The 23059-nt window shown below is 36.1% G+C and overlaps 1 protein-coding gene across 2 annotated transcripts in view; it reads right to left on the bottom strand.

The window, feature by feature from the left end:
* The window catches only part of CPS1 (carbamoyl-phosphate synthase 1), a 120800-nt gene extending 98184 nt beyond the window's left edge, over nucleotides 1–22616 (bottom strand). Inside the window, exons 1-2 of one of the 2 annotated variants that reach the window (XM_026492031.4) lie at nucleotides 22327–22616; nucleotides 338–447 (exon numbers count right to left, since the gene is read on the bottom strand). In XM_026492031.4, coding sequence (XP_026347816.1) covers nucleotides 338–447; nucleotides 22327–22452 — 236 coding nt within the window. In that variant the 5' untranslated portion in view covers nucleotides 22453–22616. The remainder of the gene's footprint in view (nucleotides 1–337; nucleotides 448–22326) is intronic. The other variant, XM_057304518.1, reaches the window with a different exon arrangement.
* Nucleotides 22617–23059: the final 443 nt, after the last annotated feature.

Here is a 23059-nt window from a genome sequence, read left to right as displayed (position 1 = left end):
TTGCTCCGATATTTACCTTAATCAGACCCATACCTTCCCTGACAGAAGCCATTTAGTAATCTCATATGACCTGTGTCCTTGGGCTCTGGGTTTCTAGAATTAATTTTATGCTTTATTTTCACGGGAATACCAGTGTCCACGTTCTCTTTCATTTACTGCAGCAGGGAGGCATTTGTATCTATGCTGGAATAGATTACTTACAAGCACAATGCAACGTCAGGACAACATGTAGTCTTATTATGATGTGATGATTTCAGCTTCCCACCATGAGTAAGATCATCTAGTTATTCCTCCACACAGAGGCAGAAGAAAACCTTGGAACATGAACATTACTCACCCTCCCAGGCCAGTGTTAAAAACCACTTCACCAGCGACAGAGGATGGATGGCCAAAGGAGTAACCTTTCATCTTAGTTCCATCTTCCAGGACAATGTGTGCTGTCTGTGCCTAAAGAAACAGATGCATGAATCTTAGCAGAATACAAAATATGAGGCACAACTAGTTGAAAAATATCCAAAGATACAATACACAAACTCATTAAATAAATATCCAGTATATATGATGAAACCATACTGCCTGTATATGGAGTTTCTGTCCTGCTCCTTGTCACTTTTCCTCAGATGTATGGCTCTTGTCAGGGGCAGGTGTTTTATTTTGTTTTGCTTGAAAGAGGAACTGAAGCATGTTGATACATTGTCTATTCTAAGTCTACTTGTAGAATTATTGACAATCCAGAAATACTTCAGTTGAGCTGAAATGCTATGTGTCTATCTTTTCCCCTTAATATTCCATAGGTTTGCTCAAGTATAGCTTTAAGGGAAGTTCATGAGTTTGCAAAAACATTGTATATTGTACACAGCTCATCATCACTCTGCGGTTTAGAGCTAGAAGGAATCTTAAAGATTATCCATCAAATTGTGTTCCAGGGAGCTCTTGTGTTTGATGGAGTTGTCCCAAGGGCTGCCCCTCCACACCAGCTTTAAGATCATAAAGAAGTCGAAACTTTATCACTCTATTAATACTGATACAAAAGTAAGCCCTATGAAACAAATAAAAATAGATCACATTATATTTTTTTTAGCAGAGTTAATTATATCCATGTCTGGTTCTCTCTTTAGAGGCATTCTAAATTTGATTACTTTACCATACTAATCTTTGAACCAGCTTCTATAAAATTCTTGGCCTAAGAAGAGGGACAATGAAGAAACTTATCCAAGAAGCAGGCATCAGCCACTTTTCAAAAATACTCTAAATTCTATTGTTGAAGCAATTTAGGTCAAATCTCAATTTCCATAAAAGTCAAGGAAGAGAGAAATGTGTTTACTCTTTGGGAGGCAAAATATAGACTCTGTAAGAAACTACAGGGAGAAATAAGTGAAAATGGTCTTTAAAAATAACTATAAAGAAAAACATCTCTGCAAGAATTGAGGAAATTTTATTAATTTTTGGCATAATATTTTGAGATTTAAGATGTCATTGTGCTTATATTTAAGAGTCATTTTAAAAAAAGATATATACTGAAATACTTGAGGATAAAATACTATGATATCTGAGATTTCTTTTAAAATATTCAGGGGTTAGGGCAAATAGGTAGGGATATGAAATAAATTCGGCCATGAGTTGATATTGTTGGAGTAAGAGAGATCAGTGTGCTGTTCTTTCTGCAAAGATTAAGTGCAGCCATTAAAGAGAAACATAGGAATTCTCTACTTTCTTTCTCTCACATTTTTAGGACTGGACTCATAGTGCCTAATCCTTCTGTACCCTGCCATCCATCCCCACTCCCACCACACCACACACACACACTCACACACACCAACCTTGGTATACAGCAGACGCTCAGTAAGTGATTTCTAGACTTTTGTTACTATGCTCCTTTAGCTTTGCAACTCGGCTTTTCAAGTGTTAAAATGGAAAAACCTGATTACTTTTCTATAGTAGTCTTCTCTGTGGAAACACAGTGCCTCTTTTAGGTACAAAGTACACGAATTTCTTGGCACTGTAATGATTGCTCTTTAATGTATAAAGTAGTGTTTGATCATCTTTAAACCAATATACCTTGTGCCTAAATATCATTTATGTGTAGGTATGCATACACATGAATTTATATTTACACACAAAATAATTTAGTATTTCCTATTAAAAGTGATATATTTAAGATACTCCTCTCAACAGGAAAGTTCTTTTTTTTTTAAATCCGAAACACCATGCATGAATTTCAAATTTATATTTCTGAGAAAGATTGGACAAAGTGCTGGACTGCACACCTTATATGTGTTTCTGTGTGGGAGTGCATATATGTGTGTCTGCAGGCAGAATTAGCCAAAAGAATTTTGTCCTTTACTTGGCTTATCAAATAATCTTTGAGATCGTTTTGTTTTATGGAACTAGTTTCGAGATCTCAAGCTTGATACTTTATCTTTGAATAGTTATGGTTTATCTTCTCACCAACTAAACCAAAAAAGCTTTTGGAATTTAAGAAACAAAACAAATGAACACAAGGGAAGGAAAGAAAAAATAAAATAAAATGAAAACAGAGAGGGAGGCAAACCATAAGAGACTCTATAGGGAACAATAAGGGAATCTTAACTGAGCGTTGCTGGATGGGAAGTGGGGATGGGATGGGGTAACTGGGTGATGGGTATTAAGGAGGGCACTTAATGTAATGAGCACTGGGTGTTATATGCAACTGATTAATCACTAAATTCTACCCCTGAAACTAATAATACAGTGTATGTTAACTAAATTAAATTTTAATTTTAAAAAAAGCTTTTGGAATTACTCAGCACAAAGGAAACCACAATAAGTAATTAATGTAGTATGGGTGATGACAAGTTCTGAATTCTTCTGTATACAGGAAATCAACTTTGCCTGTCACTTCTCATAGCATGATTTTCTTATTTTGCATTTTAACTTGACAACTATTGTTTATTTACAGTTCAAGACAGAGGTTGATGATTTTGGGAAGTAAGAGTGATAACACCGTATTGCTAAAGATTGTCACAAGCTAATCAAATGTCTATGGTGATGGTTCTCAGTAGGGGTATTTTTAATGGGAAAATTCCCTAGGTATCTCTGACATGTTTCACTAAGTGAAACTCTTTGGTCCAAGTAATGAAAATTCATTCTCAAAAAAGTATTTTCTCCTCCAAGTATTATTTTCTGTTCTTGAGGAAGTCATGTGTAACCTACATGTTTTCACAAAATGGAAGGAGGGAAAAAAACATTTTCCTAAATAATGTGTAACTTTGATAGAACCTAAAATAACTGTACTTAGTTGGCAAAAGGGGTACAAACTACAAATTTCAACTGTTTTCTATATACCAGTTTATCCATCCTACTCTAAGCCATACCTGTCTAAAATTATCATCTGTTTACTTTACTTTTTTTTCTTTTCTCATCTAAGAATTTCAAATTATCTGATCTCTGGGTTAGACACCATCTAATTATTTTAAAGAAAGGTAAAAATTAACATAAGCAAATCCAATTCTGTTAGCCTGTTCCTAAATTCTACTTGGCATTTTTCTTTCTCTCTCCATGGGACTAGATTTCTACTTTGCTTTCAGTCTTTTAAAGATATATTTGAGGAGACATTTACTGTTGCCTGAAATAGTCCCTGAGATTGTGTTCAATATGTCTTTTTGATCCTTTAATTATATTTTTTTTGTTCTTTTTGGCAGCTTTTATAGATCTTCCAATCCTCTTTCCCACTACACATTATATTGTTGCAAGTCTTCTGTTTATTGCCTATAGTATCCTTTATATTCCACTTAACTACATGGGCCTCTGATGAGTTTAAAATGATGAGTGCCAATTGACTTATCTATGAATTGATAGAGGAACTCTGAACAAAGAGCTATTATTTGGAATCCCCTCTTCTAGCTAATAGTTCCCCAAATGCTATTTTATTCCAACGAATCCAAAAGAAATCACCTTGTGACTATTGTAAGATATTTTAGTAGCCTCCTCCTAGTAGAAAGAGGTGCACAGCCTAGGAATTAGATCATAACTTTAAGGGATAATTTAAGTGCCTACTGCCAGAGCCCTTTAATACTTTCAGCTGAAAGTACAAAGGAAACCTTAAGGAAGAGAAGCCTGTACATTCATACAAAGTCAGGAAAAGTAACCAAATATGAATTCTACTAAGTAAAGAACCTCTATCATGACACGGTCCCTGTGTATTTACTAAAAGTATATGTGCCAACAAGACTGCTTAGACATTCAGGTCAAAAACTCACCGAGCTCCTACCATGTGCCAAATCCCACACTAGGATCTGGAAATACATGGACAAATGTCCTCAGGCCCTCCATTTAGCAAAAGGGCCATATATGTGCATGAATGGTGAAAGGAAGAAACCTCTACAAGAATATCACAGAAGCACCTGGAGATAACAAAGGTAAGTAAAATATCATTTCCTTTGGGAGATTTTTCTTTAATAAAAGAATTCACCCTTTCTTTTCCATCTATGCTTTAAGTAATAAAACTTAAAATTTTATGAAAGAAAATCATGTCAAATTTTGAATTTGAAGTCCAAGATTTAGGGGCGCCTGGGTGGCTCAGTCGTTAGGCGTCTGCCTTCAGCTCAGGGCGTGATCCTGGAGTTCTGGGATCGAGCCCCACATCAGGCTCCTCCTCTGAGAGCCTGCTTCTTCCTCTCCCACTCCCCCTGCTTGTGTTCCCTCTCTCGCTGGCTGTCTCTCTCTCTGTCAAATAAATAAATAAAATCTTAAGAAAAAAAAAGTCCAAGATTTAAAGACCCTTTCAAGGGGTGCCTGCGTGGTTCAGTTGGTTAAGCGTCTGGCTCTTGGTTTTGGCTCAAGTCTTGATCTCAGGGTCCTGAGATCAAGCCTTATGTCAGGCTTTGTGCTCAGTGCAGAGTCTGCTGGAGATTCTCTCTCCCTCTCCTTCTGCCCCTTCCGCTTGTGCTCTCTCTCTCTCCAAAATAAATAAATAAATCTCTTAAAAAGAAGAAGAAGATGCCTTCAAGTCTGCTCAAATGTCATCCATCTTCTTGGCGAGACATACCTTCACCCTCCTACTTAAAATTATAATATGTCCCCCAGTGCTCTCTCCACTCTTCCTTTATAGCAGTCATTGCTTCCTAACATATCATCCAGTGTCTTATTTTTGTCTGCTTTATCCCACTGGAAAGCCAACTTCATGTGTATTTGGCAGAGTATTAGGTCTGCTTTGTACACTGGCATACCTCCAGGGCCAACATCAGTGCCTGACACAGAGTAGACAATTGTTCAATTTTTGTTGCATGAATAAAGATTCATTGAGTGCCAATCTGAAGGAAATAACATAATACTGGAAATCTTTATTATTTTTATCACTATTATTCAGCTTTTAGTTTGTTCAAGGTATGAATTTAAAAATAAGCAAATACTTGTTTTGAGTTGCTTTTCCATTATGCTTAACTAAGAATGCCTTTCTATAACATTTTTAATTTAGTCTCATACTGTGGAGGTATTATGCTGGAAAAGAGATATGAGTGGCATTGAGCGAGACAAGCATGAAGAAGGGAAAGATCAGTGGATTGCTATACCAGGACATGCATACTGAGTGTGCTGTATGTAAGTGTACAAATAAGTGTTGTGCGGAGCTAAGACAAATATCATGATAATTCAAAACAAAAGATCATTTATATCAATTTACTAGGCATTTCACATGAAAGAGGCTGACAGTGCTTGAATTACTTAACAAACTGTTTTATTCCCTATTTCACTTTGCAAACATAGACAAAGAATGAGAAAACTCTCCTTATTCAGTATATTCTAAAATATAGGGGTATGGGAAGAAAATTATGTTCTATTCTGTTTAATTTTAAGATAATTTATACAAATGAATCTTGAAGAAAAATTATTTTGCATTTCTCATTTTGTTCTAAGGTATTAAAAATATGAATTTGCCATAGAAGATTCAAGTGAAAGGTGTAAGGTGAAGTGAACTCAAAGGGGTCAAAAGTTATTTTGTACACTGAAAGCTATTTACTTCTTGATCACCAAAATTAGTTGAATAAACATGTATAAATTGAAGTCTAACTTGCTGCTGCCTACCTCTTTGTCAATCATTGTAGCGCAATATAAGTATGCAATAAATTCTAAAGCAAGTTTAATCTGATCCCTGCTTGGTAGAATAATGAAGGATTTTTGGTTTGCTCTCACTAGACATGGAGAACAGCTATTCTCCAAAATGTGAATGCTTATATGAGCATTATTTGCAGATGGCTACTTTGGATTTTTCCTTTGTTTTTCTTTTTTGTTGTTGTTGTTGAGCTGGGATGAACAGTCTCAATTCTTTTCACATGTCTTTACAGTTCTTCATTTTACTTTTTCCCCTCTGGGTCTTTAACTAATATTCAATAAATTTTCTTAGTAAAACCTTCATGAAAATTAAATTTCTTGTGTGACAGGATCCACTTAGTGCTTAATTTTAATTGAGTACTCATTTTCATTACAGTGTAATTCTTCATCACTAATTAAATGCATATGAAATTATAAGAATATTCTTCAAATCTCAAGATCATAGCTAATAAAAAAACTTAACTTTTAATTCACTATCTAATTTTAGATTTAAGTGCCTCAAAGTCAAAGGACTAGCTGAATGTTGTTGTTATTAGCTTTTTTCATATTGACTCAACCAAACTGACAATAAAATGCTGAAATATAAAAAGAAACTTTAGGTTGTATCTGTACCTATCTTCAGCTTAGCAATTAAGAGATATTTAAAGTGCTTTTGTTAATAGAATGTAAATCAATCCCTTTTCTCCACTCAGTGTCATTTATCAACCTAAACAAGCATAGTCCACTAAAGGTAACAAGGAGAGGAACCTTAGCACAAGGGGCAGCACAGCAAGAAGTGTCTATCTGGGAATCTCATTTCAATAAGGTCAATCACATTGGGTTTGGCAAATGCTTAGGTCACGGATTTTGAAAGATAAAATAGGCATTATAAATATATATAGACATTCAGTATAAGAGTAAGTATAATTTTCCATCTAACTAGGTGAAGAACTATTTTTAATTATAGAGGGGGTTGATTTCTGGAGAAAAGCAGGTGCTTTAGGGGAAAAAAAAAATTCATAGACTATGCTCAATTACTTCTTCTACCCTGGCCCCATCCATACCAATCTATGCACAGCCCTATCTATTAGGGACTATTTAAAACTGTGCTCTGTGATTATCATATGATCTCACTTGTATGTAGAATTTAAGAAACAAAACAGAGGATCATGGAGGAAGAGAGAAAAGAAATAAAGCAAGACAAAATCAGAGAGAGAGACAAACTGTAAGAGACTCTTAATCATAGGAAACAAAGTGAGAGTTGCTGGGGGGGGGGGCTGGGGAATAGGGTATCCAGGTGATGGACATTAAGGAGGGCACATGATGTAATGAGCACTGGGTATTATATAAGACTGATGAATCACCTCTACCTCTGAAACCAGTAATATGTTATATGTTAATTAATTGAATTTTAATTTTAAAAAACATAAAATTTTAAAAAAATTAATTAAAACTGCTCTATGGAAGGGAAGGAGAGATAAGATAAACGTGGTTGGGTTGGAGAAGAGCAATTTTGACCATCTCTCCCGCCTTTCGTCATTTGGCTTTCTCTCTTCCCTCCTGATACCCTTCCTGGTAAAATATGGATTCCACCGGTTTTGGCTTGTTTTGTGTTTGCTTAGTTTGGGTTTTGATTTTATAAATGTGATTAATTGTTGTGTATTAAAGGTCAACTCTACAGATGCCTTTGGAGACTGTCAGAAAAACAAGCCTTGAAGAGCCATAATGACTCAGATATGCACAAGTTCTCACCCTCATCCCTGCCCTCTCTTCTTTCTACCTACCCAAACTCAACCACTTGTCAGAAACTGAAGTTTGATCATCTTGTGCATTAACCAAACAAGCATTAGAAGACTTGTCCCTTCCCAAATTAAGGCTAAACAAAAATTTGCACCTATTATTTACTGCCCTATGTCAACGTTTATGACTAATTTCTCCAATAAGATTACAGGCAACACCAGACAACATCAAGGACAGACAGCCTGCCTTGTCTGTCCAACACAGAATCAATAGCACATAACATAATGCCTGGCACATAGTGGGTGATTGGAGAAATCATTTTATACCACCCTTAATTCATACCTTGCCCCATGATGTTAACTTTCAGAGACTTTGGAAAGGTTATTTAACTCCCAGTCCACAAGGGAGAAGTAAGAGGAATATTGGTGACTTTGGGAAATGGAACTGAGCAAGACTGGCTCAGCTCTTCTCTCTTTTCAAAGAAACCTGTTCTCAGTTGTACATTAAGATGGGAGAGCTGTAGGTGTGAGTGAATACACTTGACTCAGGGAATAGGAGTTCTAAGAAACCTATTTGGTTACAGATCTAGGCCCTGTTTTCTAAACAGCTTTAACAGTAATAAAGCTGATATTCAGATTGCTGTCTATTTGAAAATTGTGTCTTATTTCTGTATTGATCTAAATATGGAGATTGAAGGAAGATACCATTAATTATCACCCTATATTGTACCAGTAGAAAGTACCTTGCAAATACTGATTGGTTGAATGAATGAATCTTTGAGTGAATGGCTATCAGGTGGCAAAGATGCTATATAATTCTATTTTAGTTTCCCTGGAACATAATCGGCTTGCGGAATGCACTCCTGCTTTGCTCCAGTCATATTTTAACTATTCTTCTTAGGCACTGCTCACAAAGGTAAGAAGTGATGGGCAATGTACAGCTATCTTTAATTCCATGTGATTTATTTCCTGGGAGACTAGTTAAGGGAATAAAGAACACCTGCTTTCACAGTATTTTTCTCTTCCATATCCCACCAACTAGAAATGTAAGTGGGAATAGCATTCCTTTTTATAAAGCTATTACATCATAATTAAGCTTTATTCACACTTTACTAAAATCACTTTAATCAGATAATCTACTAACTGTTCAGCAAAGTACTGCTAAATGATTAAGTAATGAATTCAGTAAAACAGAAAAAAGGAAAGCATACACTCTCTTCCATATTATCTTTTCCATTATTTCCTTTAATATTGAAAATTACAAACTTTAATACTGAAAATAATAAACATCTTTTTTTCGTTTTATACTTGCTATAAGTTTTTACTTTTCACCACATTGAGAATTCTTATTTCATTTGTCTTATTTTTGGTTGAACTCTTTTATAAAATGTAGATTTCTAATTCAATATTTTTCTAGTAGCGGTTGCTTTTACAAATCTTTCAAATCCAAAGATATTAAGTCTAATAGTAAGATGTTGGAGTTTCAGTGTCTCTCTCTTTGGCATCTTTTCCCAACATTCCTTGGGAGCAACAACTTCAAATCACATTGGTCCTACAGGCTAGATAATAAAGTTACTTAAACAATTACTACTGCAATTAAAAATAATGCAAAATGATGCAGCCACTATGGGAAATGGTATGGAGATCTTTCAGAAAAAGTAAAACTGGACTAACATATTCAGCAATCCTACTTCTGGATATTTACCCAAAGAACTGAATTCAGGATCTCAGAGAGATATTAGAACTTCATCTTCATTGCAGCACTATTCACAATAGTCAAGATATGGAAGCAACCTAAATATCCATCAACAGATGAGTAGATAAAGAAAATGCAGCATATACATACAATGAAATATTACTCAGCGTTAAAAAAGGAAAGAAATCCTGTCATATATGGCAACATGGATGGACTTTGAGGACAGTATGCTAAGTGAAGTAAGCCAGTCACAGAAGGACAGATACTGCATGATTCCACTTACATAAGGTATCTGAAATAGTCAAACTCATAGAATCAGAAAGTAGAAATGTGGTTACCAGGGGCCAGGGGAGGGGGAAATGGGAGTTACTAACCAACAGACATAAAGTCTCAAATGTTTAAGATGAGTAAGTTCTAGTAATCTGCTGTACAACATTATCCCTAAAACTGCACTGTACGGTTAAAAATTTGTTAGGAGGATGGATCTATGTTAAGTACTCTTACTACAATAAAACAGTATAATAAAACAGTTCCACCTCATCACATAGTATCTAATAATTCATATTGACTATTAATAACTCATAGGTAGTCATCTATTTACTTCTAGAATTAATTACACATTATATTGGATTTTGTCACCACCCAAGAGAAAATCTCGATCATCATTTATTACAGCCTCCCAATTGTTCCCCCTGTTTCCAAACTCTCCCTGCTTCTACCTATCCCATGCAACATAGTTAAAGGCTATCTTAAACATTTATTGCATGATACTAATCTTCAGGGGCACCTGCGTGGCTCAGTTGTTAAGCGTCTGTCTTCGGCTCAGGGCGTGATCCCAGCGTTCTGGGATCGAGACCTGCATTGGGCTCCCTACTCTGCTGGGAGCCTGCTTCTTCCTCTCCCACTCCCCCTGCTTCTGTTCCCTCTCTCGCTGGCTGTCTCTCTCTCTCTCTGCCAAATAAATAAATAAAATCTTTAAAAAAAATACTAACCTTCAAATTCCCCAATTAACATTCCAAGTCCCCTCATCTGGCCCATCCTCTATATGGAATTCCTTAGACTCTCCTTCTCTCTAGACTTTGTGCATAAATGTCTTCCTCGTTGCCTCTTTATGTCCTGGTTATCTTTCCTAGTCCTGCTCATGACATGCCTTCAAAGATCCCCCAAGTCAGAATTAACCACTAATTTTCCTGTGTTCCCACTGCATGTGTGTGTACTGTTTGTATGCTACCTTTAGTTTTAATTGCTTCAGTTACTCTTCTACCCTGCTAGATCATGGCTTCTGAGACAGAGAACCCAATACCTAATTCAATTTTATATCCTCACAGAAATAGCCCACTGTTGATCACACAGTAAGACAGACACTACATATTTGGTGAATGCACAGAAATATGGGCCATCATGTGATATTAGGATGTTGTTCACATGCCGACATTATGTTTTTTCAAAACAATTCTCTGATGCCCACTGGCTACTGGGGTTTGTTTGCTTGTTTATTTTTACTTGAAAGCAAAGACAGATGTCCCACATAGGTATAGTTCATGCTAAAAGATGGAAGATGAAAGTAAAGAATGAGTTGGGACCGGTTGGCAACCCTTGCCTCATAAGCACCCCTAGGTTTCTATACCAACTAGGTATCATACAGCTAATGTCTTCAGAAGAATCTAGAAGATAATTTCTAATCTTTATTCTTTGGGCTTCCTAATGGGTTGCTTCCATTACTAATATTAATTATTATCTTAACATCGACATAAACCTAATCCTCCATCACTGGAGAAAAGGAATAATAAACTAGATGGAGCATACATACTCCAATTATTCTTCTTTCTTCCTTTACTTTTTTTTTTAAGATTTATTTATTTATTTTAGAGAACAAGAGGGGTGGGGGGAGAGAAAGAGGAAGAAGAAGAGGGGCAGAACCTCCAATAAACTGTCCACTGAGCATGGAGCCCGACACAGGGTTCAATCTCACCACTCCAAGATCATGACTTGAGCTAATACCAAGAGTCGGAAGTTTAACCAACTGAGCCACCCAAGTGCCCCTCCTCCTTTACTTTTCATCTAAAATGCTTGCCAGATTTTACTATATGTCATTGGCAAATTCATTTATTTTAATTCACTAACACAGTATCATAATATCACACTTCTACACCAAATCCCCAAATAGTTTACAACAAATAGTCTATTTTTATCTCCCTCTGAAAAAAACTGAGGCTGCCATATTTTTATTGATATTGTTGCTGGGGTTTACATTTAGTGCTGGTACACACTTGACACTCAATAAAGATTTTAACTAATTCTGATGACAAGATGACAAGTATACTTCAATTTTTCTTTACTTTGTGTCCATATGTTAAAGCACCTCCCACTTTGTTTTGTTTCTATTTTAATTCTGGAATAATCGTTATGTTTGAAAAAAATAAAGCATAACATGTCTTAAGCATGCCTTACAGAAGTAGATTGACCTGTCACAATCCTGTTTCTACCTTTTGGTATTGCTTTAATGAGACCCTGTTAAGGCATAAACCAGATGGCATATATAATTATCTATGCTTATTAAAGTCTATATGCAGTTGCACAAATGAATTGTGTATGTAGACTTGAATGATAAATGTCTACTGGTCTGAGGAAGTTATCTTATTTCAAATAGAATTATGAAGTTATGTTGGAAAAATAGGATTTGGGAGTCATTGATCTCACTGAAGGCTCCACTCTGATCCCCTTCCTAAGCCTCATTCATAATAATTAACATGATGTGTCTCAGGCACTGTTTCTAAAGCTATCAATGGATTTTCTCATCTAATCTTCACAAAAAGCAATGAGGTAAGTAATGTTAAGATCTCTATTTTACAGTAAAGCTACCTGAGCTTTGGAGGAGTCAAGATCATCCCACTAGTAAATGGAAAAGCAGTGGCTTCTGAACGTATTCAGTGTGACTTATAATTCACAGCCCTCTACCTCATCACAGCCCTCTGCATGGAGCCAAGTAGAAAAGTTCAGGTTAAACTGAATTACGTATTACCCTTTTTCTTTTTCTAAGCCTATTTCTATTTCTTCTTTCCAATTTTTTAAAATGGGGATAAAAAGCAATTCAATTACAAACTCGCCTGAATTTATTTATAAGAGCTTTCTTTCAAAACTGCAATGAATAAACTGCAACATGCCCAGGTCAACCAAGAATCACCTCTCCGTAAATCGGTATATTGTCAAAGTGGAATGTCAAGTCATTAGTTGTATCCTATAATCTTAGGAGAACCAGAAGGCTTTGAGAACTTTTCACACTGATTCCAGGCCCTTGAGTTCTGAAGCTCTCAAGACTGTTATAACAGACTGTCCATGCTGTGAACATGGAGATGCACCTCTCAGTCCCCCTTCATGAAGACCCTGCTGCCCTGCTGCACAGTGTGAGGTCAGTGGACAGTCACCAGCAATCTGTTCCTTCAGGGCCTGCCTTAGCTGCAGAGAGCTGCTTTGCCACAGGCCCTGCATGGAGAGCCCCATGCCCACACTGGTTGCTGAGTCAGGCAGGGAGATGAAGGCCCAGGCCCAACACAGGAAACTCTTGATGAGCAAGAGCTTTCTGCCAGGTTGTCCTACACTTTCTCAAACCTGCATCACAATTTAGTTCTCTGCCTAACTCTGTTCCCTCAAACTTCCCTCCACCAGAGTTAACCCCTAATAAATATCCAGCTCCCTAAACACCATTTCACTATCTGCTTCTGGAGAACCTAACTTATGATAGATCCTTAAGCCAAACAAGTCAATAAGAATTCAAATGCTTTGGAAAGTCTCAAGAAATAAAGTTCTGGTATTTATGGGGGTTCTAACCCAGAAACTACCAGATGCATGTGGAACACTGCAGGACACCTGAATGGTTTCCTTTCTTCATGTAACCCTAAAACTTAAGAATTAACCCATACTTTGAGTGAATCTGGCATAGTGCCTAAAGGTCAGTCAAGGTCCTTAGGTCAAAGTTAATGGTACCTCCAAGGTGCTCAATGTCCAGGAGCAGACGTTCACTTTTAGGGGACACTAAGCACAAGTTCAGCGTGCAACTGCCTAAAATAAACTTCACACACACACACACACACACACACTTCCCTATACCTAAAGGTCTCTTGATTGACCTTAAACCAATATTTAAGTTGTGCCTGAAATTAATAACATTATCTCCACCTCTTCACAATTGTATTTTTCTCCCAGCCACGTAATTACGTTTACAAAACATCCAAATAACCCCCTGCACCTCATGCCCACCATGCCAAATAAGGCCAGGGTTTGTAGCCAATGTGCATAGCAAGAAAAATGCACTAAAACTAGCTCATACAGTTCGATTTCTTTTAGCCTGGAGCATACAGATATTGTGGATCTGGAAGCCAGTTAGATTATAAAATAAGTAGTCAAAATTTTGCATTCTTGTGAGTTTATACGATTTTGAGGTTGATAAAGACTGAAATTAGTAATACCCATGTCCTAGTAATACTAAATATTATTTTTGTCAGCAAATCGATAGGAGGAACATCATAAGATGGAAGATTTTCCCACACATAATATTTAAATAGGCTAAAATAGAATTTTTCTGTATATATGTAATTACTCCATTTTTAATCTTTTATTTTACAATTGTATTTTTCTCTAAATTAAACTGAATTACATAATTTCTACATGAGCCCTATTCTTATATTACTTTTTAAATGGAACTTTTAATAAACTGTACAATCTTTGGGTGTTGTACTTTCTAAAAATATTTTAAAACCTAGAGATCCTTTCAAAAAGTATAGGTAATTTCTGATGAAAATACATTTTTGTGAAGGAGCTTGCATGTAAGTAGAAATTCCAACGAAATCTCTATTTATTTGTTGGTTTGTCTGCCAAGGAAGTTGATATTGTTGTTTTACCATATCATAAAATGTTTTTTTTTTAACGATCTCAAAAATGTGACACTGTAAGCAAATCTGACATTTTCCCTAAACATCTAACTTATGTCTTTAGGGCTTTTGATTTTTTCCTTAAAATTAAAATTCATTGTAAACCTACATTTATGGGACTATTTTCATTTCCTAGTAAGATGACTGATTAGCTTTATGGGACCACAAATAAATGACCGAAATTTTATACCGTAATATTCTCAGTTTGAAATCAGGTTTAAAAGGGTAGATGCTTCAAAGTACTTTCCAGGATAAGAACAATGCAACAACTATTAATAGGAGTCACACAGCTAAATTCTCCTTCAAAAAGCTTTGAAAATGTGTCCCTGGTGCTATGCTCAACTGATTTAGAGGGCTTAGGCTTAGGAAGTAAGTCAAAATTCAAGCATAATTTATAATTTAACCTATAAAAGTTTTTATAAAGAGCCCAGGGTTCATTACTGTCTTTAGGCTTTTCCTTCGCATTCAGTATTATGTTATAAAAAGTCTTCCACTCATTCCTTAATCATCCCACATCCCAGCATCATCCTGGGCTAACTTTGAAGATTTTGGTCCTTTACTTTGAAGCAGTTTTCTTTGCATCTATTAGTTTGCGACAGTGAAATCAAGTCAAAATGAGACTTCTCTTGCAGTCTAGAATTGCTAGTGGTAAACACCTATCACATTAGATTTCTGCATATATGAAGCTTATGAGACTGTATGAGAAAGAAACAAATTGAAAATTGAAAAACAGCATGTTTCGTTATAATACATGACAATATTTTGGTTAAAGTGGAAGAAATATATCAACTATAAATAGCACTGCCCTAAAATATCCTATTTATAGAATTATTAATTAAAGCAAGAATCCTTACTGATTCTTTGATTTAAACAATCTGTTCTCAAAATGCAACTAGAAAAGGAGAAAAAAGGAAAGAAAAATATATATAATTTATTTTATGTGGGGATAAAGTGTAGTAACATTACAGCAGGAAAAATGATTTAGAGCATTCTGAAGCCAGGTTAAACAACAATGATGGCTTCAAGTATATAAGCACAGTAAATGAAATGCCAAATTAAAAAATTCCATGTGGTGCTTGGGCCTAATTAAAATTCTAACCAGATTTGCTATGGTTATGCTTCATTTGTACAAAAACAGACATCCATGTGTCTTTGTGTTAACTCTAGCACTCAAACATCCGTGAAATGGGAATAACTGCATTGTTTCTTCCCCTGGGTATGAGAATTTACTGGTAAAATGTTCTGGATGTAAAGGCTCAAGCTAATTAGGCAAATAAGTTCCATAAAAGATTTGAATATAAAACATTATAGTTGCAATAATCCCCTTAAGCTAGTAGTAGAAATGAAAATGATTTACTCTGGGAATCTGACTGTATTGCTGTTAAATCATTTGACTACGTAAATTATTTGTATATTAGAAAAAATAGAAGCCCCATGTGTTTATTTCCATTTTCACCAAGGCCTTAAGCCATATAACATATTTGATTTCTGGCTTACCTGATGTTTCTTAGCTATTAGTTTACATCAGTACTCATCCTCTCAAGAAATAAAATAAATCTGAACCAAGCTTTAGAAAGGAAGAAGCTTAAAGCCAGAATTTATTTCAGTTATTATTGCATAGATAATACGGTAAAAGTTAAAATCTTAAAGTGTTCTTTATTGGTAAATTAAACCTTATTTTTTCTTTCTCAGAGTAGTACTATCAAAATATGGATACTTAAAATGCAGAATTAAGGCACATTTTCTAAGTGTGGAATATTTAATGAGACTTCTCTGCAGTTATAATGTCTAACACTTCAAAAATTAAAAGTACTGTAACAGCAGTAATCAATTAAGCCTTACAACATCCTAAGTTAACAGCCCTACAACGTCCTACATTAATAATAAGTTATCTGCCTTTGGTTAAACATAAGCCATTGTTGGGGGGGGGAATCACAAAATTAATTCACTTGAATACTTCTCTGTTTTGGACATTTGTAAACAAATGAGTCAGATTCATAAGTAATTTTTATTCTAGTTATGTTTCTCATTATAAATAAAATATATTATTTAGAAAAATTCCATTACAAAATATGTTCACAGAGTGTAAGTGTATGAACAAGTACCTTAATGAGCATCTCCCATCTCCTAAAATTGTTCTGAATCTGGGAGAGATCTCCAATATTGTAGCTAATTTTTACTTTACGGTAATAAATTAATATGGTTTTATTTAGTCCTACATCATAAATGAAACTTATTCAGTAAAATTCTTGGTGGTACATTGACCCTATTGATTCATCTGTTAGAACTTCATGTTAACCAGTGATCTATCTCCCTGTGAAATATAAAAGATTGATATATGACATTTACTAAGTTGACAAAAAAAGAAAAAAAAATAAAGGAGTCTTGAAAATATTTTGAGAGTTGAATTCATTTAGACCAGATGAAGAAAGTCAAGTGGAAACTAGAGGTATTAGGACTAAGGAGTCCCAAACCAGATCTGATGCTGGCTCATGTAGCTTCCTTCCAGGCCTCAGTCACTAAAAGTACCCTAGAAAATGATAGTCCCATCGAGGACATTCAGTCTTGCGTAGCAAACTGCAGAAGCCTTGAAGTAGGCTCTGGCATGACCATTGCTTAAGAGATATTGAAAACTCTTTACTATACCCCAGCCTTTGGTACAAGTCAGAAATGTGAAAAAGGTTTAATGAAGATGTGAGGGCAAAGGAATGTGCTTTATTTCCACAATAGTAGAACCTAAATTCACTTCTACTCGATCAGTAATTCTGCTAAGCATGGTCAGGTGGAAACTCAAATCTCCATCAACTAGAGAAGGAAGCAGGAGTCCAAGACTCACACCATTTCTACACTTCCCTCTGGCACTTCCCTCGCCAGATTTCTTAGCTTCCTACCTAGGGCTGGGACTCAGATAAAGTGAGTGAGATGCCTTTCGGGCAACATGGAAGGAGGCACATTATGGCCCTGCTAGTGATGGCCTCCTTCAATTGGTGTCTCACTTGCCCTACCCTCATCTAGGCCCTGTTTGACTATTGCTTTTTCAACAGTTATATGGCAAGAAGCTCAAAATGACAAGGCACTCTTGATGACCAACAAATGAGTCTGTACTTTAGAAAGGGGCAGTGGGATATAAAAAGTAGAGTACATAAACAAAAATGGTCAAAAGGGAGGCTACCTCCTAATCAAAGAAATATTCACCCAAAATAGACGAAACTGCTAATCATCGAGACTAATTACCCAACCATTCATTTGGGATTGAAACATACTCTATTTTTTCCAACATTTGCATCATCTTGGATGAAATCCAGCCCTAAAAACATATCTATACATAGTAAAGGTCTAATACAATAGTTATTCTTGAAAGTGTATGATAACCCTATCCCCACCCCCACTTCTAATATATACAAAGAAGTTCCAATATAATAATGAACTCCATTTCCTGTGAATGTCTTTAAAGCTACTACAATATAACTAAATGATTCTAATTGTAGGAGTTTTTGTAGTTGCCAATTTCTAATCAAATGACAATAGCTCCTCAAGATTGAGCTAAATAGGTAGTTTTATGTTGGAAACAGAACATAAAAATCTTACAAAATGAAAACCATTCAAAAGGAATAATGAGTCCTAGGGCTCAACTGTATCTGAAGTACCAGAGAGAAGGACACTTGGACTGTTAGGTTCCTGGCTTAATTGTAGTACAGGTCACCGTTTTGAAAACCAAGTGGATTAATGTTAGAAGCAGTACCTATTGAACCCTTTCTATTCATAAGGAACTTAAACTTTTCAATTTAATACCTTTGATTTCCAAATTCATTTGCAAGTAAAAATTAAACTCTTTAGTCTTGATGACTTTCCAAGACTTACAAATTCAGAATTTTTAAATTTATAAGTTTCTTGAAATCAGAGACTATCCACTTACTAACCATTTATTTCCACTTATTATTCTTCCTGTATACTCCCAGGATAGAAGCTTTAAAAAGGATATTAAGATGTACATCCTGACTTTTGGAATTGAATTCAAAATAGTAAAGATCATTGGCTTCATAGTTCTTGAGTCTAATTTACTGTAAGCCATATAGATATGGCTTCCTAGAGATATGTTTACTATTAAGGCAAAGGTGAAAAAAATCCTTATATATATTTGAGAATTTGCATCAGACATTTTGTCATTGAAATAAGTAGTCCATGAAAAACATGAAGAAACTGTGATCTGTCTACTAAGTCCTTCTCCTAAAATGTATAGGACAGAATTTTTTTTTTTTAAGTGTCCGGGATTTGGAGTGCCTGAGTGGCTTAGTCGGTTAAATGTCCAACTCTTGATTTCTGCCCAGGTTGTGATTTCATGGTTGTGAGATGGACCACCATGTTGGGCTCTGCACTGAGTGTGGGGTCTGCTTCAGATTCTCCCTCTCCCTCCCCCTTTGCTCATACCCACCCCTGCTTGCTCTCTCTCTTGCTCTCTCTCCCTCTCCTAAAATAAATAAATAAAATCTTAAGTATCCAGGGTTTGCTTTTATGGTATTTTATAGATTCTCTTTAAGATTTTATTTATTTATTTGAGAGAGAACGTGAACAGGGGAGGGGCAGAAGGAGGGGGAAAGGGACAAGCAGATTCACTGCTGAGCTGGGAGCCAGACTCAAGCTGGAGATGGGACTCAATCCCAGGACCCTGAGATCATAACCTAAGCCAAAGTCAGATGTTTGACTGAGCCACCCAGGTGCCCCATTATTTTATAGATTTTTAAACACTAATTATATGTGATAGTCACACAATCCTTTGAGTAAGTCAAGAATTATTTCTACACTACAGATGACAAAATTTAGGTTCATAGAGGACATGTGACTTTACCAAGTTCAGAGTATTAAAAATGCATAAGAGGGGTTAGAATCCAGATCTTTTTATTCCCCACCCAGTGTGTTTTCCACTGCACAGCTAGAACTGGCTGAATATAATATTGAGCACTGAACATTTTCTACGCTAAAAAAAAAAGATCAAAACTTCCATATGATACAGCTGTTGATCATGTATATCCTTGATATCTAATTCCTTTAAATGTAGAGCACCTTGAAATTCTTTCCTCTTCCCTATAAGAGAAATACAACTGTGTCTATTGGCAAGGTACACTTTGTAAATATTGGCCACAAACAAATACGCAAGGAAGAGACACATAAAAGTACAAGTGCGTCACTGCTGTTGTCAAGCCCATCCTGTCACCAATGGGACAAGAATAATGACCTCCAAAGCCATTGAAAAGGCAAGTAATTTATAGGGCAATGTTTATAGATCTGCCCACAGGGTATCTTCTGCAATCTATTTACTAGCTATAACTAGCTATAATGCACTAACCTTTAGTGACTACTCTTACTTCCCTTCACTGACCATTATGTAACCACATCCTAATAATTTTTAGGTGATGTCCATCTAAAAAGAAGAAATGTGCATATAACTTTATAAGAGAGTTACGTTTTAAAAGTGAAGGCAGGGGGTGCCTGTGTGGCTCAGTCGGTTAAGTGGCTACCTTCAGCTCAGGGCATGATCTCAGGGTTCTGGGATCGAGCCCCGCATTGGGCTCCCTGCTCAGCAATGAGCCTGCTTCTCCCTCTCCTCCCCACCTGTGCTCTCTGCCATTCTCTCTGTCTCTCTCTCTCAAATAATTAAAATCTTTAAAAAAAAATAAAAACGAAGGCAGGAAGAAAAGTAGGTAGAGGACTGTTCCAAAATAAGTGAATAAAACACAAGTCCCCTTGGACTGCTGTACAGAATTTTAATTCACTATTGTGAAGTTCAAGAACTTCTATTTTGCATGCCTGGCTTTCCTCCAAAACTCTGGCCAGTAATGATTGAGTGTGAGTAATGACTTTTACATCATGAAATGATGGCTATTCCTCCTACAAATTTGTCATTCTTAGATATGCACTTTGGCAGACCTTTAAAATATATATGCCACCCTGAGCTAGAAGAACTACTTTCACTGTAGTCTATCCACATAATTAAATCATTTCATTGTGGTTGTGGTTGTGGTCGTATAGAGCACTTATTACAATCGTGGAGAACTGGCTCCTAATCTCAGTCATATCTATGCCATTTTAAGTAGTTGCTCAAATTTCTCTGTTTCTGGTGTCTGATGGAGGTACACCTATCCCTGCCTACCTATTTTTGTAAGAAGAAAAAGATATTCCAAGGGACACACTTTGCAGTCTTAGATGACACATTTAACTGTAAATGATATTACTTTCATTACTATCTATTCTCTCTGCAGTGATATATGAGTACCCTTGAGATATTACTAACACTGAACTAAAACCAATATTCACTCTCACAGTTTGTATCTAGTCGCTGCATCTTCCATGATGGTTTAGAACATATCTCCTTTCTGGCTCTCTTGTTACAATTAAACTGAATCCAAGAAAATGGTTGTTTCTAGGTTTCTTAATTTAAAATGGTAGTTTCTGATACTTTCACCTGAGATCTTGTGTTATTTCTCTGTCTCTGTTTCTCTCTCTCTCTCTCTCTCTCTCCCTCTCTCTTCTTTTCCTTTTATTCCTATTCTTTCCCCACCCTGTCACTGGAGGCCACAAGGTCAACAGGCACTGCTTAGCCCTACAGATGTCACTGGGGGCTAAATATCATACTGAATCCTGAGCAATCTAAGCAATAGAAGCTGTAGAAGCATTTGGAGGATTTTTAGTCAACCCAGTGAGCATACAAAGTGTTAGCAGAAAACTCAAAACTATTAGGACCATTTTTACATCAACATATAGAGGTTGTTTGGTGTTTTTTTTCTACTTCACTTTTTATAGCTCTTACTACTAAAGAAGCAATCTATTTAAAGCTATTGTGATTACTTAAACTTTATATTCACTAAAAAGGTTTTTCAATGGCAAAGTTCCCATGGAGTAATTTCAGATTTCTCTGGTAATAAATGCCTTCATAAAGTTATAGGAAGGAACAGAAGTTCCTACTGGAATTTCATAATCCAGTGGTGGGGGTGGGAAAGAACAACAGTTCATATTCTGTCCTGGACCTGCTTTTCAGTTACAGATACATTCAGAGGGACAGAATTATCAGCCGCTAATTGCCTCAATGTCTTAATCTGTAAAATAAAAATAATAAAAGTGGACTCCTAAGGGAAGGACTAAGAGGGAAAAAGTAAAGACAAAAGTAAAGAAAAAAGTAAAGACAAGGTCTACATCATGGTTAGCAAATATCAGAATTATGTAGATATTTTCCTTTTAAAACTTTTTCCTAAAAAAATGACATTTCAAAAGAGAAAATTTTACAGCGAGCAGGTAAAGCATTGCTTAACACATTGCCTTCTGTGCTGTGGCTCATGAACATGGAAGCAACTTCATGTTTGAACCCTAACTGTGTGCAGCAGTGACTGGGCACAGACAGAACCCTGATAGCCTTTAAAAGTAATTGTTTCCTAAACAGGACACTTGCATTTTACGTATTCACAGGAATTGCAACGCTTCTTGACGTTGGGTGAAAATTGCCATAATTTTTTTTTTTTTAAGATTTTATTTATTTATTTGACAGAGATAGAGATAGCTAGTGAGAGAGGGAACACAAGCAGGGGAAGTGGGAGAGGAAGAAGCAGGCTCATAGCAGAGGAGCCTGATGTGGGGCTCGATCCCATAACGCTGGGATCACGCCCTGAGCCGAAGGCAGACGTTTAACCGCTGTGCCACCCAGGCGCCCCGAAAATTGCCATAATTTTACTCAAAACAGTTGAAAATGAAAGTTACTGGACCCAGTATATTCAATATTAAAGCCAATATTAATAAATTAGCACTTCAGAACTACATGCAAATCTCTATTTGCTTCCTAACACCTTTGTTTCATGCTAAACTACACACCAGATAATTTTATCAGAAACAATAAATATGGGAATGGTACCTTGACAGAAAGGAGCCTGATGCCAGGTCTTGAAAATTTCCATTGATGGTGCGCAGTCGCATTGGTAAAACCAAACCCAGTCTTCAGGGTCTTCACCACTTTGCAAGCTGTCAAAATCCTCGTCATTTTGAAGATGTTGATTTGTGGCTAAAATTATATAAAATTATATAATATTTATGAGAATTTTGTTATGAGATTTTTAAAATTAATGTGAGAGAAAGATGGTGGGTGCAGTCCGGTGTTGAAGGCTGACTGCACAGCAATCTTTGAATTTCCATTCATTCTGTCATTAAATGTCTTCAGCCACAGCTCCTCCTTCTCTTAACCCCTCCTCCTGAGGTAATGTCCGGAGATGTTCCATGGACATGTAATACAAATTGCAACACATCAAACACTACCTTCTCCTGCTGAGATAATGCTAGCGTGGTAGAAAACCAGTCATCCATCAAAGGAACTGCTTATGCAGCTGAATAGAATGACCTAGACACAGAGGATAACCTTAGGAATCGCACCGTAAAGAGTAGTAACTTTCTAATAATGCCAAAGATCAAAGACTTTTACTTGTGTTAGATGTGATGCCTAATTTGTCACAAAAGAGATTTTGGATTCCCAAAGAAACCTGAAGAATTACCATTCTCTGCTTAGAAAAAGACGATGCAAACCACATATAGTAAAAATTACATCAGAATGAATTTTCTCCAGAAATATAGATTGTTCTTTTTTGAGTTAATAA

The sequence above is a fragment of the Ursus arctos genome, unplaced genomic scaffold (assembly GCF_023065955.2).
Source record: "Ursus arctos isolate Adak ecotype North America unplaced genomic scaffold, UrsArc2.0 scaffold_1, whole genome shotgun sequence".
Lineage (NCBI taxonomy): Eukaryota > Metazoa > Chordata > Mammalia > Carnivora > Ursidae > Ursus > Ursus arctos.
Note: the sequence above shows the minus strand (reverse complement) of the source record. Positions and strands in the feature narration are given on the sequence as shown.